Source organism: Triturus cristatus, chromosome 7 (genome assembly GCF_964204655.1).
Source record: "Triturus cristatus chromosome 7, aTriCri1.1, whole genome shotgun sequence".
Taxonomy (NCBI): domain Eukaryota; kingdom Metazoa; phylum Chordata; class Amphibia; order Caudata; family Salamandridae; genus Triturus; species Triturus cristatus.
Window position 1 is genome coordinate 1,748,874,999 of NC_140590.1, and position 15,892 is coordinate 1,748,890,890.

Consider the following 15,892-nt stretch of genomic DNA (forward strand, 5'->3'; position numbering starts at 1 on the left):
CAGTAATGATTTTCCATCTTCAATCAAATTGAACATGAGTTGTGCTGTTGTCTTGTTGGAGAAGAATAGTTTTTTGATAATAGTCAACTTTGTAAGGTACTCTTACCCTGCTTGGTTAGAACTCCAACTATAATGTCCTTCAGAATATTTCCATATACCTCATCAGACGCTTGAGGTTCCAACACAAACTGTCACTTTAGCTAAAAATTTTAAAAGTGGTCACACAGCAATCCACCAAATCAGGAGCCCACTCGCAGCCCGAACCCCACACTCCGATTAGCTCTCAGCTGTGCCAACACACGCTGCGCGCTCGCGCCAGCGTGAGCTATGTAGGCAGTAGAGGCGCGAAAACTAGAGCGCTAACCTCGCCGGAAATAGGTGGGCGGGCCCGCTCGCACGGACGGGCACCGCGCACCAGAGGAGGTGGAGCCGGGAGAAGTGCTCCCGGTGAACAGACCAGAACACTTAAGCCACTTAATATCGCTTAACGCCACCTTGTAAATAAGGCCCTCTTTCACTGTACATTTAGCATGAAAGGGGAGGGCAATGGGTGTTGCAGTGGGCGTTCTGCCGCAACACCCATTGATTTTGACACTGCCCTCTATTTACAAGGGTGGCGTAAATATGAGGCAGCACTAAAATTAAGACCAGGGAAAACCGGATGTTATCATGGTAAAACAAGGAGAAATGTTTAATTTCTCCTTGCTTTTGCTATTTGTATGTGTGCTCCATTGTGCAGCACACATAGAAACAGCAAATCGCCATGAATGATTGTTTATGTGCAGGAAGCTGTCTCTTCCTGCACATAAGCAATCATTAAAAAAATGATTATTTGCAACTTCAAGTGTGCTGCACAATGCAGAACATATAGGAGTTACAAATCACCATTAGTGATTGTTTATGTGCAGGAAGGAACACCAGCAGAGCGTGGTGTTAGAACTTTTTCTTAACTCCACTCTTCGCCATTCACTTGTAAATATGCCCCTAAATTCTTTGTTCCTGTGCTCATGCCTGGGATTTTAGTTCCAAATTATTCCTAATTACTCAAGTTGGCATAATTGTGTAATTTCTGGAATTTCACAACTACAGAAATTACACGATTATGCCGGCTTGAGCAATTAAGAGTAATTTGGAACTAAAATGCAGGGATACGCTGTATTAACAATGGCATGGTAACTCCTTCCTCAATATCCTTAAAGGGTACACACGTTATCCCTGCCCATCCCCAGATTCTGGCAGTACCTTTGCTCTGAAATAGGGTAACAAGACGTTTCCAATGGACCCCTTCAATCGTTTGCTTTGATGGGATAGAGGCAGTTTCTTTGGTATTTGGGGACTGTCTAATAATCCATGTGAGTTTCTTTTAGTATTGAATTCTGAAAGTTTTTAAAATAATTTTATGGAAAGGGAGCAAACTCATATTATGGGCCTTTACCTTTGATTGCCACTCCTACATATTTTTTTGGTCAGAGATGAGTGGACATTGCAACATTGATCATGGTGAAAGAGCAAATGTGGCCCTTTCTCAGCCAATCCTGAAACATGGTTAGGCAATAGAAATTCTAATTTACAATCCCCAACGAATGGCTCTTCATTTTTTTCAATCCAGCATTTGTAAGTGAAAGCTATTCTTCTGTTGTTTGGGTATGCAAATCTGATAACCTCCTGGTTTGCCACTTTCAGGTCTTGTATTAAAACTGTCTGGTGGCTGTGGGGTATGAATTGGTACTTGGCTTAGAGTATTCTAAACCGCAGAGGTGACAACCATTCCTTAGCTCCTGCATGCAGAGCAGCCTATCATGAGGTAAGAGGGGTGCAAGCCACAACCTCTTTGAAGGATCCCCACTGATAAAGCCCATTCATATTTCCCGGAAGTAGCTCCAATCAAGCGTGAGGGGATTGACGATTAAAGATTTCCTTTAACACATTTTTCATTGCTCATTGATGGGGATTTGTTGAAGATTGTCTGACAGTGAGCAATGATTACTTCATGCATATTCATTAATGACTGACATGTTTTTATTTTGTCAAACATTGAATTCACAGCTGATTCCCAGTGTCCCAGTTGGCACAGACGTACACTATGGATCAGTGGGGCGCTTCATATAGTTGCGGTCCTGGCTCTTGTAGGATTTGGTGTTTGGGGTAAGTACTGAACACATATTACATTTTAAAATGAGTGTCTATTTTTGTCATTGTGCAGTTAAAACCAAAACTGAAGGTTCCAAACTAAGGATGAGCTTGTTGTACACAGCTAAACTACTGGCTAACAATTAACAAAAATGTTAGGGCAGAGCCAGGAAATGAAGCTCTGTAAAATTTAGTGATTTAAAATGTTTTGTTCAAAAATAGTTAAGCCAGTTTCAGAGCAGTCCAGCGCCCTCTTTTGGTGCAGCCACAAATAGCCATCCAGTCTTACAGTAGCCAAGAATTGGCCGTCTGTATAGTCAGGAGGCCTGGGATAGGAGCCCAGAAAAGGATAGCTGTGAATACATGGCAGTATACATGGGCTAACAGCCAAACAGTGTTGCTACATCAGGACAGACAGTGCAAGAGCCATTTAAATAGAGTTTTACTGCCACATTTGATGTCCTAATTTTCCAATAAGTTTAATGTAGATTGTATTGTTTATATTCATTAAAAAAAAAAAAAAACATAAGCACGTAATGAAAGACTGTCGACAGATACGATTTCATTTGTTTTTGCTGTACCTGAAGGGAAGCCACTTAAATGCCACTGTTCACTATTTTTCGTATTATGATCTTGTCCCTGAGAGTTAGTCCCTGAGAGTTGATCTCAGTGACAACATGTTCTCCTCCAACAACTTCTATGCAACATAAACATGCTACTGCATCACATCTTCAGAAGAGATGGGCCTTCTGCTATCCTCTATGTCACAGTTCTTCAAACTGTGGGGCGCGCCCCCCTGGGGGGGCGTGGATGGGTTCCCAGGGGGGCGCAAAGGCCTCTGCCAGCACATGTAAATGAAGACGCCTGGAAGTGCAGCGATGTTTATTTGCTGCATTTCCAGGCTGTCTTCATTTACTTCGAAGCCCTCAGAGTGCCGTGGGGCCAGAGGTCAGTGGGTGTGCTGCTGGGGGCTCGGCTGGGCAGTGTCTGGAGTCTTAGTAAGACTCCAGCAGCCCAGATTTTTCACAGGACTTTAAAGACCATTTGCATACCTTTGGAAACTGGTTATGGAGGCTGGTTTTTTTTCTTTTTCCAGTACCCCCTGGGCCCCGACTCTGCCTATTCCTCCTTACATTTGTATTTTACATATACTGCTGTAGTGTGAAAATGTATTTCATGAAAATTAATATAAAAAAGGGTTGCTAATAGAACAAATGCCAGCCATGTATGTTTAAAGAACCTGCAAAGACCTTGCTTTGACACTAAATAGGGTCTTAAATAAAAAAGTATGTATTCATTTGTAATTTGACTTTCTGTCTGTTCCTTTTATTTTCAGCCTCTGCTCTATGTCATGAAGCAAATTTGCGGTATTGTTAAGCAAACATTTCACATTTGCCGACGCTTCCTTCCTCATCTACAAAAACATTATAATTTCAGTATCACTCATTCGCTCGTTCGTTCGCTAATGAATATTCGGGGCTCAAATCTCTCAATAAAAGATACAATGAAATATACTAATACAGTTCAATACATCATTAAAAATTCATACAATGCATTAAATAGTGGGTCTTAAAAACATACACTAGATGCTTAAACGTGCCGTAATAAAAAAAGTTAGTCACTTTGGATAAAACAATTGGTCACATAGGGTTAGGATATTACAACAACTCAGTTTCAAGGGGAACCTCAGGGAGACACTTTCATATGCTGACAACACACCATAAAAATCTGACAACAGACAGAGGGGCAATTTACCAAGAAGTGGTGGAGTGCGGTGTTAGCTGCCTTGGCTTAACGCCGTGCTCCACCACTTCTGAAACTCAGGGCTGCACCGTATTTGTGCAGCTTAATGCAGCACACATAGAAATTGCAAAATGTCATTTTTTTAAAATTATTGTTTATGTGCAGGAAGGGTCACCCTCCTGCACATAAACAATCATTGGCTTTTTGCTGTTTCCATGTGTGCTGCACAACACAGCACAGATGGAAACAGCACACACTTGAAGAAATTAAACATTTCTCCTTGCTAAGGCAGGTTAAGACCAGGATTCTCCTTGTCTTAAGTTTGGTGCTGCCTCCTATTTATGCCACCTTGGCAAAAAGGGGACAGCGTCAAAATCAATGGGTGTTGCGGTGGAATGCCCACCACAACACCCATTGCCCTCCCCTTTCACACTAAGTACAGCTTAAAAGGGTGCCTTATTTACAAGGCAGGGTTAAGCCACATTAAGTGGCTTAAAGCTGCCTTGTGAATAGGGCAAAGCCCCTATCGCCACCACAACGTCCTGAAAAGTGACATTGTGGTTGCAATAGGGGCTTGTAAATATGCCCCAAAATTCTACTGCAGCTGCTGTAGATATAATAAGGGAGGCCTACATTGAACAAGGGCGAAATCCTTCAAGAAAGGTAACATACACTCCGTCCTTGGCAAGTGATCAAAGTTGCTGAAAAAAATCTAGATTTAAAGTAGATTGTATATCGGGCTTAGTCAACGTAGTAGCATGAGACCAAACAGATTCCTTTTAATATTCAGACTCCATGCATTCAATCTCTCTATACTCAATTAAAAATGGCCTGAATTCTTTCCCATCAATCTTCTGTAGACTGAGCTGGTCTGTAAATAATTGCTCTCATCCAATTTCATGGAAAAACTTTTTATGTAATTAAGCCGGGGCATATGATTGACACTATCCAATGACAAACAGTCCTTAATCAGGTCTTGATTTAAAACTGCAGCAAATTTTTACCAAACAGCATGCCGCAATAAAAGAGGAGCAATGGGAATTCAATCCTCAATATATTGTAACCCCAGCTCTTTATGACAAATGATTTGCACAGGTCAGGGGACTGCTAGTAACCTTTCTAAAAAGGTATTTTCCACTACCTGTAGCAAGGCCACACAGGGGTATGAGGTCATTACCCCATACCCATGCCCCTAACAAACATCAGGAACCACTTTGCTCTTATATGTATTCAGGATCTCTTTAAGCGGTGTCCGTCCCAATCTGGTAGCAAACGGATTGAATTTGGTGCTTTCTCAAAATATAGTTTTTTATATAGGCAGCTTGGTTGGACCATTAATGTGTTGCATTAAATGTAACCCCTAGGTAGGGAAAATCATTTGTCCACTATCTCAAGAAAGTGCAACGAGGCCTGAGGGAGGCCTCACCACTAGCCAGGGAAAGGAAGAAATTTCCATCCTGAAAAGGGTGGTTGAAGAAATACGTTCTCCCTTACGTCAAACATATTCACAGCTAAGTATTCCATGCCAAAGGGAGGTATCAAAATCCTTTGTTATGCAAAATATGTAAAAATAACAATAATAATATATAGAACTTTTTTGCCATGAGGTCCACCTCCAAACCGAAATCGGAATTAACACAACCCTTGTCCAACCTTACCTGATTCGAACCTTTGAGAGTCCTCCACAATCTGATTAATGAAGGAGATCAACATGATACTGAATATGATGGAGCATCACATCGTTATTACTGTGCAACAATGGGCATAGAAACAGATACATCTGTAAGCAGTAAATGTAAAGGAAAATTGAAATTTTGCCCACAACTACCTCCAGGCAACAGAGTGGATGTCTTCCAGGAACTTGTGGCAGAAGACCTGAGGGACATCTACATTGAAGAAAAGAAAAACTGGAATTATAGACATTCTAATATGAAAACCGAAGATTAGTGGGCACTTACAGATTTACGCAGAGACACTAACATCATAATTAAACAGTCAGACAAGGGCGGGAACATTGTTGTGATGGACCGTACTAAATACCATCAGGAAATTAGGAGACAATTAGGGTACTCTACCAACAACAAGAGGTTAAAAAATAACCACACTAATTAAATTATGTCTACCTTTAATACCAAATTACAACTATGGCATGATGAAGGCCTGCTTGATGAGGATGAACTGCTATATCTTAAGGTGACCCATCCTATTGTCCCGACCCTATACGTATTTCTCAAAGTGCACAAGAGCCTAGAAAACCCTCCAGGTCACCCCATCGTCAGTTCATGTGGTTCTCGCCTAGAGAACACTTCCAGATTTAGTGGATATCTTTCTGTTCCCATATATAGCTGATCTACCTTCCTACATATGAGGATCCATGGATTTTCTGAAGCACATCAATGATACCCCCTGGAAACCTGGGTACATCATGGCCACAGTGGATGTAGTCTCTCTTTATACTTCGATAGTCCATGATAGTTATGGCTTGTGAGCATTTTATGAGATCTCGGTCGCTAAATTTGCTCAACCACACGAAAATGCTCCCGGAGATGATGTTGTTTTGCCTAAAAAACAATGTTTTTATCTTCGATGGGATATTCTACAGGTAAAAACAAGGAACTACCATGGGCACCTCATTCTCCCCAACATACGCAAATTTAACAATGGGCTTTTGGGAGACAGAATGACTGTGGCCAAAGTATAATAGCATGAAGTTGGAAAGGGTGGTTTTATGGGTCCATTATATCGATGACCTCTTCCTTATATGGGAAGGAGAGGAGAATGAATTGAAAGATTTTTTTGTATCATTAAACAACAACTCCCTGAACTTAGGATTTACTCGTACATACAGCAAGAGCTCGATTGACTATCTAGATATACGGATCTACATCGAAGATAAAAGAATTTGCACCACTCTATTCCGTAAGACCACAGCATGTAACAGCATCTTATCAGCCAACAGTGCACACCAAAAGCCCTAAAATGGAGCATCCCGTACGGAGAATTCCTGAGAGCCCGTAGGAATTGCTCCGAGGAGAATGAATATGAGAGACAGATTGACTGGATGTACGACAGATAGATATTCTTGGAGCCCTGAATATACACCTTGACCAGGCAGCAGCTGGGAATACCCTAGAATTCCTAGATATAGTGAACCTCGCCCACCTTACCCAATGGGTCAGCCATCCTACGCATCTTGGAGTGCACATCCTTGACCCAATTTGCTTGAATTTTCCCATCGTGGTCGATGATCCTCTTTCGGTTTCTTGGTCTGACCACCTCCTGACTTATTTCTCCTGGGCGACAGCTGACATCAATTCCCTGCCACGGCCTAAGTGTGAACTTGCCTTCGCTAAAATTGACCCACTTGCATTTAGTAGGGCCCTGGAGGCCTCTAGACCCGATTCCGCTAATAACCTTGAAGGGGGGTTTGCCCGCTTCACAAGCTGGATCTCAAAAAAAGTGGATCTTCTATCCACCGCATCTCACCATAAGCACTCCAGGGTCTCCCCATCTAAACCGCGGTTCACGACTAACTTGAAGGACTTAAGACAAGAGTGCAAGAAATTGGAGCGTGGATGGCGCAAGGAATTTTGCCCTTTGGCAAAGCTCAAAACAAAAAACCTACTATATCACCATAGCCCTTGCGAAAAGCCTTTATTACTCGGCCCGTATCAACGTAGCTAGGAATAATAGCAAGGACATTTTTTCCAAAATTCAGAGCTTTATGGCACCTAAAGCCCAATTGTGTTCGCTTCCATCCACGGATGCCTGGTGTGATAATCTCGCCAGTTTTTTTATGGATAAAATGTGCACGATACAGGCATCATTTAGCTCTGGGAGAGGAGACTCCGATGTGCCTTCGATGTCAGGGGCTCTACCTCTTTCTCCCTCTCTATCTTTGTCTGCCTTTGGCTCCATCGACCTGCCTAGCTCACTTTTCAAGAGCCTGAAATCAGGCTCTCCATCGGACCCCTGTGCTGCCAGACTTTTGGCCGAAGTTGCTGAGACTGTTAACCCAGAAGTTAACAGACTTGTTAACATGTCCCTTCAGGAGGCTCACTTTCCGGTAGCCTGGAAACAGGCCAAAATTCTACGCCTAATAAAAAAACCATCATTGCATCCCTAGAGCCTAGGAAGCTATTGTCCCATCTCCCTCTTGCCCAGCGTGGCAAAGGTATGTGAAAAAGTAGTTACAAAACAGCTGACTGAGTTCATTGAAAGTGGGGGCCTTTTACATCCGGCCGGAGTTCAGGGCCTCGTATAGCACTGAGGCAGCGCTAGTAGAAGTATCGGAGGCCATCCAAGACTGTCTGGATACTGGCGGGAGGGCAGCCTTGGTTTTGCTTGACCTCTCGGCGGCATCCAACACTGTCCCTTACTCACTGTTTTTGACCTGACTCGCTGATATAGGCATATCTGGTACTGCTTGGGGCTGGCTCAAATCCTTTCTGGAGGACCGGACGCAACAGGTATGGCTCCCTCCTCATCGTCATCACTACAGAGGGTGTCTATGGGGGTCCCACGGGGTCCTCCGTGAGCCCCCTCCTTATTAACATCTATGTCACCCCACTGGTTCAATTGACGGAGGATCTGGGGGCCAAAATCATTGCTTATGCTGACCACACCCAGATTTTGTTTACTTGGGGAAGAAATGAGTGTTCCACCTCCTCTGCAAAAAACTATTTGACTACAATTTTTCAGTGGCTGGCTTCTGCACAACTGAAATGTAATGAGGAGAAATCCGAAATCCTCCTGTATGGAAAGTTCCCTCCCCAGTTTAGAGAAACACTCTGGACATCTGATTCTGCTCTGCCAACCTCAAAGGGGCAACCCACCAAGAATCTTGGGGTTTGGTTTGAGGAGAATCTTTTGTTCGCGACCCAGATCAAGAAGATAGCCGGAACCTGTTTCGGACTACTTAAAATCCTTCGGAAATTCCTTCTTCTTCTTCCTAGAATCGCTAAAGAATCGGTAACCAGAGTCCTGATTTTATCCTGATCGGATTATGCCAATGCCCTGTATGTTGGCATCCCAGGATATCTGCTTAACAAGTTGCAGGTTGTTCAGAATGCGGCAGCCAGGCTTCTTCTCAACGTCCCCCTCAGAAGCAGCGTGCGTCAAAATCTGCGTTCCCTGCACTGGTTGCCCATAGCCGAACGGGTTAAATTAAAGTTTTTAGTTTTAGCCCATTGTACTCTTCATGCCTCAGGCCCTATCTATTTACGAAAGCATGTTTCTTTATATGCACCGGTGATACATTTGCGCTCCTCCACACAACTCTTGGCTCATGTCCCTCGTTTCCGGCTGCAAAGGATGGGAGGCAGTTCCCTTGCTTTGAAAGCTGCTTTACCTTGGAACTCGCTGCCATTTACTCTTGGAGCATTCAAGATACTATTCTGTTTAAAAAGAATTTGAAAACATTTCTCTTCGTTTAATTTGATCTCTGCATTCCTTATGGCTCGTGCCGAAACACTCCTCGAAGTATCCATGCGCACTACACATTTAAATAACATAACATGGCTAAACATATTTAGAAACATCATGACAGTATTTTGGAAAATAACCTTTTAAAATCAGGGGAGGAGACAGAGAAGCAGTCCTGAGGCGAGCAGAATCGAAATGGATAATTACATTTGGAATGGAAATTCCATGGGGCTTGAATGCAGATGCCGAACTTTATACATTTTTGTAACATTTTCAATGATTGTTTTTTAATATCTATGATACCATTCTTAAAAAAGCTATGGAGAAGGATGTCTTAAATGTTTTAGATTATATGTTTGATCTTAATGATTATGTCTCTAAGAGGATGAAATTAAATTTTAAAACCTTGTCACCTTTTAAAAACAAGCACGAGACACTTTCCCAGGTTTTTGGTAATAATACTATACTGCACTTTAATATTATTAGTGCAATAGAAGAGTGGATGTAGGAGTGACATCATCACTTTCCAATTTCTGGACTTTATATTTGTGTGCAATAATGAAACCTTCAGTGATCAAGCTTTAGTGAAACAGTGGAGGTGACACAAAAGCAGCACCTAGCACTTTCCAATATGGGTATTCTATGGGTACAGCAATTTTCATGAACCTATTTATAGATCTTTATATGTGATGTTTGTGAATGAAAAATCAGAGCCCTTTTGCATCTTACTATTGGTGTATTAGAAGAGGTGTTATAGGAGCGACTAATGGCTCTTTCTAACCTGTTTATGGGACAGATAAAGCACTTTGCACTTTATATCCAATACGGAAATGGTCTGGAACTGAATACGAGGTTGCTTGCTTTTTTGTGTAGTACCTCTTATCCCTGGTACTTTACAGGGACAGCACATTGCACTTTATAATTCATTTTATCTGTGTACTTTGCTGTTTAATACATGTTACAAAAAGTACTTCGGACTGTATATAAGTATGCATATTGCAACATTAATACATGGGTTTCATTGAATTGTTCCAGTTGCAATAGGATTTTAATGGTGCGGTTAGCACTGGTCCATTCTTCTTCTCTGAAAATATGTTATTAAAAATATGTTATTAAAAATATGTAATTAGATCATTATAAACTATACAGCCACTCCAAAAAAACAACTGCGCATTAGGACTGTTTACTTGGCTAAGCACAAAATGTGCCTGTTTGAGAGCCTAAAACGTATGACTTTGGTGAATCATGTTCTTTAATAGTGTACTTCACAATGATTCTTCTGACCTTTTGTATTATGTCTGTAACAAACCGCAGAAATGATATTCTTTGCTGTTGACAAGGTGCAGCTGCCCAGGTGGAAGGAGTCACGTGGGAGGACCTATCGCGAGAACTCAGCGGGCAACGACAGAGTAGCGGGGGAGTCAGTTTGGACCAGACCGGGCTGCAGTTTTGACCCGCGAACGGTGAAAATCCACAGGCGGTAATTGCCCTCTGGCCCGACGTCGAGCAGGGGCTCCTGTATTGGGCTGCGCTGCTGTGAGTGAGAGCGGGGGAGGAGAACAGAAAACGCTGGTTGACCCGGCTGTGCTGGTGGTGACCCGAGGTGAGGAAGCCGAGGTCTGCGCTGGTTGCCGGACTTTTGTTGTTCATAAATAGAATATTGACAGGCAATCTTGGAAAACTACAGAGAAAAGAACATCCTGAGCTGCTTCGTGGTGAAACAAACTGATCAGATTGCCGCTACAGAGCCAGACTACAGGTCCCAGGAGGCCCGGCGGGGAATCGACTGCACCTGTGGGGAAGCTCGGGTAAAGGGCGGGCCGACAGGGGCCGAAGGAGGCCGGGCCGGGCCGGGCTAGGCCACCCCTTTTGACTTTTTAGCTAGTGGGTGAGCTTCGAACAACTTTGAACAACTAAAGGGAGCTAAAGGCCTGGAACCAGTGGGGGCTGTATGGAAACGAACGTAGCCTCATAAACGATCAAGAGGCTGTATAGTGGAAGGCGCGAGGAACTCTGGCGTATGGCCCCCCCATTTTAAAGTACCGAATTTTTTTCCCTCGCAAAAAAGGAAACGCTAGTGAACATTTGACTGTCACACCTTTGTAATTTGTTGTAATTCAATGTGACATGAGTATCCGGAAAGAGACAAACAGAATGGTGGGGGGGGAGGGTGTAAGTGGGACCTTAGATGAAATTCAATTATCCGATAAAAGGCTCTCTCTGGATAAGTTGATTGAACAAAAAAGATCGTCCATGGGCCCCATTGCCACATGCCTATCCCCTGTCCCAGGGCTAGTCCCAAGAAAAAGTATTAGGGGGAATGGCAGGAATGGGGTCACCACCGAGGCAATAATACATTCGCCCCTCCCAACAGTAGGGGAGGCCTTATCACCAGTTAATAATTACTTCCTTACATGAGGGGGGGAGACATTGGATTCTATCTCCTTGACACCTGACCTCTCAGGGCGAAGGGTAGAGGAGGACGTAACGGCAAGCCAGGAGATAGTGAAAAAAGTCACCCCAGAGCTTAGAGGGGAGGCGGTTACTCGCTCAAAAAAAGCACAACAGGCAAAGGGTCTCTTTACGAACACTAATAATTCAAGAGAGACCAAAGCCGCAGTTAAGGGTATGAGGAAAGGTGGACCGCATGCCACGAAAAAGGTAGGACAGGGAGGAGGAGTAAGAGGGAAGGGGGTGATGGACGAAGGGGCACCGACGATCCACATGAGGTGTCCGAACTGTAGTGAGGCAGTAGTCACAGAGGGACGTAACAAAGATCTAATTACGAAGTTGGAATCCCTACTGACAGCTCACCTGGGGCACCTGCAAGAGAGGCTAAATATTATAGAAGGGCACATTGCGCAACTAATTACAAAAGCTGGGACAGAGGATACATCACAAAATGGGCCACGCCAGATGGGAAGGGGAGATGCTGTGATAATTGAGTCAGGAGTGCTCAATGATGGTGACAGGGGGGTGTCCAAAAAAAATTGAATGGTCCCGGCCAGACACAGACAGGAGGTGCAAAGTGGGAAAAAACAACCGGGATGTACTAGCAGTATGGCCCAAGACCACTCAAGTATAAGGGAATATACTGGTCAGCAAAGGGGGGGAGAGGCCAGAGGCTCGACTAACTGGTGATACCGCATCACAACGGCAGAGGGGTAGAATTGTTAGGCTCACTGATTTAGTACCATCAGCAGTGGATCTGGCAATTAACATCCAGGAATTGCCAGTATTAGATCTACCCCCAACCGCAAGTCCGTACACGGTGGTTCTGACAGGGATTAATGCATACACAGCAGGCAGGGAAGAAACCACAGGCGCGTTGATTAACAAAGCAGCTCACTGGTTGACCATTAATGCAGGTTTTAGCATTAGCAATCATAGACATATTCTAATGGCCAGAAGAGTATCATGGATTGGTAAAAGTAGGAAGGGGTCCCTGGGAGATTGTGCAATTTTAAATTTTAGATACCCGGAGCTGGTAAGAAACCTGCTCTATTACCAAAAGAAAGGTATCCAACAGGAAGAAAGTGACTCCAGGGTAAGATTGCGCCCACTGGGCTTTTTTTATAGAGATTTATTGCCAGCACAGAATAGGGAAGACCCGAGGCAATTGAGGGCAGGGAGATTGGGGGGGGGGGGGATTCAGTCCCGCTTTTTAATCGATATGCCCCCCTTCAAAGTGTTTCCGCTCTAAGTGATCTAGATTGACTCCCCAAAGGAGCCACCCATAGTCCAAGGAGGTTCTATGGAGGATGTGCATTATGTTAATGACACTGGAGGACCAGGTGGGGAATCAACTTACACGCTATCACAGTCCCCATCACAGTTAGCCCACAGCGAGATTAACAATGAATCCAGTCCCCCTAGAGGGTCAGTACCTCATAAGGAGCATGTTGATCTAAGTGTTAACTTAACTCAACATTAGGAGGACCGGGAATTTTTAATTTAATCTGCTGGAACATAGCGGGTCTGTCGAGTAACCTAATAAACAAGGACTGGCTAGAATACATAAGGAGATTTAACATCATCTGCCTGCAAGAAACATGGGAGGTAGATCCTTCAAACCTTGCAATAGGAGGGCACAAAATGTACTTCGTGCCTGCACGGAGATACCCGGCAGGATGAGCAAAAGGAGGTCTCATCACTTATGTGGACTTGAGGATAAGGGGAAAATGGGAGGACCTTGCCTGGGACTCTCCTTGCTCCCAGGGTATACAACTCATAACCAGGGGACGGAAACTGATTTTTATTAACTTCTATAATGCCATTAATGGTGGACAGACACTGGCCAGTTTGGCAGAATTGGACCATAGGCTGACAGGATTAGAATTAAATGGGGCAAGTAGCGCACAGTTGGTGGTGATGGGTGACTTCAACTACCACCTGTGCAAATGTTTACTCAACTGCAAGGGGGAATGGGCCTTATGTCCAAGGGAAGCAGGATTACATATGGTCATTTGGGCTTAGGTCATTTGTCTTCCCTGCTTCTCTTTTCCCCTGTTAGCCTTCCTGTTCCTCGTATGCCTCTTCCTGCCTGTCAGAGCGCCGGGACACCCCTTTGCTGGGGCAGCTGTTGCGCTATACAAGAACGCATAACATAACACATAACATAACATACTAGGGAGGGATTGGAGTTAAGTAAGGTGCTGGGCACCCACGCCCTAACACACACACTGGATCTGATAAGAGTAGTTGGGGACCCGGGCATTGCCCCAACGTTTAAAGGAAACGGAAGAGGCTCTATCATGGATTTTATTTTTGTACATACCATCTTAACTCGCTGGATATTGAGTTTTAATGTTGAACCAAGCATCTTTAGTGATCACAATCCGCTAGTCCTGATTTTACAGGATTCTGATCAAGTTAGGCATCCCCCCTGTAAACAGATTTGAGGCTCCATCAAAGCCACGGAAGGAGATTAAGATGGGCAAATATTAATTCTGATAAACTTTACAAGGTATTAATAACAGAGGAACATCAACAGATATGGAAGTGCCTAGACCTTGCTATCATGGGGGCGGGCTCAATCACTGCTTTTGAGGGGGTTGCACATTGTATAGATGGACAGCTTAGAAGTAGAAGTAGAAAAGAAGCAGATGACACCCCCAGGTGGTTCGACCAGCAATGTTCCAGCACCTTGAGAGACCTAAAAGCAGTATTAAAGATCATCCCCAAAGATACTACCAGGGTGTCCAGGTGTAGGGGGAGGTATAAACAGCCTCTCAAACAACGAAAAACCTCACTGCAAAACGAGGCATGGGAAAATCTGAGGGAAGCAGCCGAAGCGAGGAACATGACTGCCTTCTGGAAAACTGTCAATGATCCATTCTTCCAAGATAAGAACACATCTAAAATTGCCTGTCATGTTTTACCAGAGGCCTGGGTGGAGCATTTCAAAGGACTTTACAATCATGAATGCTTAAGTATAGCACCTCCACTCGAGGGGGCAGGAAATCGAATAGTTTTGAAAACCCCTTTCTCTTTAAGTGAAATAAAAGCAGGAATTGAGGGCTTGACCCGTAATAAGGCCCCCGGACCTTCTGCTTTCTCAAGTAGACTTATGGGCGCCTATCCTAGTAAGAGTAATCAACACAGCAGTGGAGGAAGGTATGCCCCCTTCATGGTCCACTGCGATAATTGTCCCAAACTTTAAAAAGGGTAATAAAGACAAACCACAATGTTATAGACCAATTTCCCTCATTGACATCTCAGTGAAAGTCATGGGGAGAGCAATTCTTAACCGCCTCATGGATTGGGCGGACGAGCATGACATCATCTCGGACATCCAATATGGTTTCAGGCCGGGTCGTTCAACATCTGACCAATGCCTGAATCTTTATCTCCTTGTTGCCAAGTACACTGTTGCTAGTAAAGAGACAATGTTCCTGGCTTTCATGGACTTGACAGCAGCTTTTGACCGGGCTAATCGTACAAAATTGTGGGAGTTATTGGGGGCCATGGGCGTGGACCCAGGATTGGTTAGTATTTTATGTACGTTACACCAGCACACCTCAGCCCGAGTCCGATATAATGATGAGGGTGACATGTTGGACTCCTTTCCCTGCTTCAGGAGGGTTAGACAGGGCTGTATATTGGCACCCTTTTTATTCACACTATATATTAATGGCCTAGAGAAGTCACTGGGGGTAATGGGGGCGGATAGTCCGAGGATAGGCAATAAAAAAATACCGGTCTTATTGTATGCGGATGATGCGGTGCTTCTGTCACGCACCGCGCGGGGTCTCCAGCAAATAATTGATGGTTTTCTTATTTTCATGGAGAAACTGGAGTTGTCCGCTAACCTCTCCAAATCTTACATTATGGAGATGGGAAAAAGACCAGGCAGGAAAGTCACCTTTAGGATTGGCTCCCACCCCATAGAAAAAGTGCAGGTATTTTCGTACTTGGGAACTGTGTTTGATACCAGCATCAGATTCAACAAATTGATAGAAGAGAAATGTACATCACTCACTAGCTCTTCGGGGCAATTATGAAATTCGCACACAGGTTGGGATGATGGGCCCCTGAACAAATCGTGAATTTGTATAGGGCTATCTGTAAGGCAAAAATGCTATACGGTAGCGAG

At 43.9% G+C, this 15,892-nt stretch overlaps 1 protein-coding gene across 2 annotated transcripts in view; it reads left to right on the plus strand.

Annotated features, from left to right (window-relative positions):
* LOC146812990 (killer cell lectin-like receptor subfamily B member 1B allele A) overlaps positions 1-15,892 on the plus strand; it is a 637,615-nt gene that overhangs the window by 101,076 nt on the left and 520,647 nt on the right. For both annotated transcript variants that reach the window (XR_014966001.1, XM_085614661.1), the window contains exon 2: positions 2,047-2,145. Coding sequence is in view for 1 of the 2 variants with exons in the window: in XM_085614661.1 (XP_085470787.1) it covers positions 2,047-2,145 (99 nt within the window). In the remaining variant the exon portion in view is untranslated. The remainder of the gene's footprint in view (positions 1-2,046; positions 2,146-15,892) is intronic.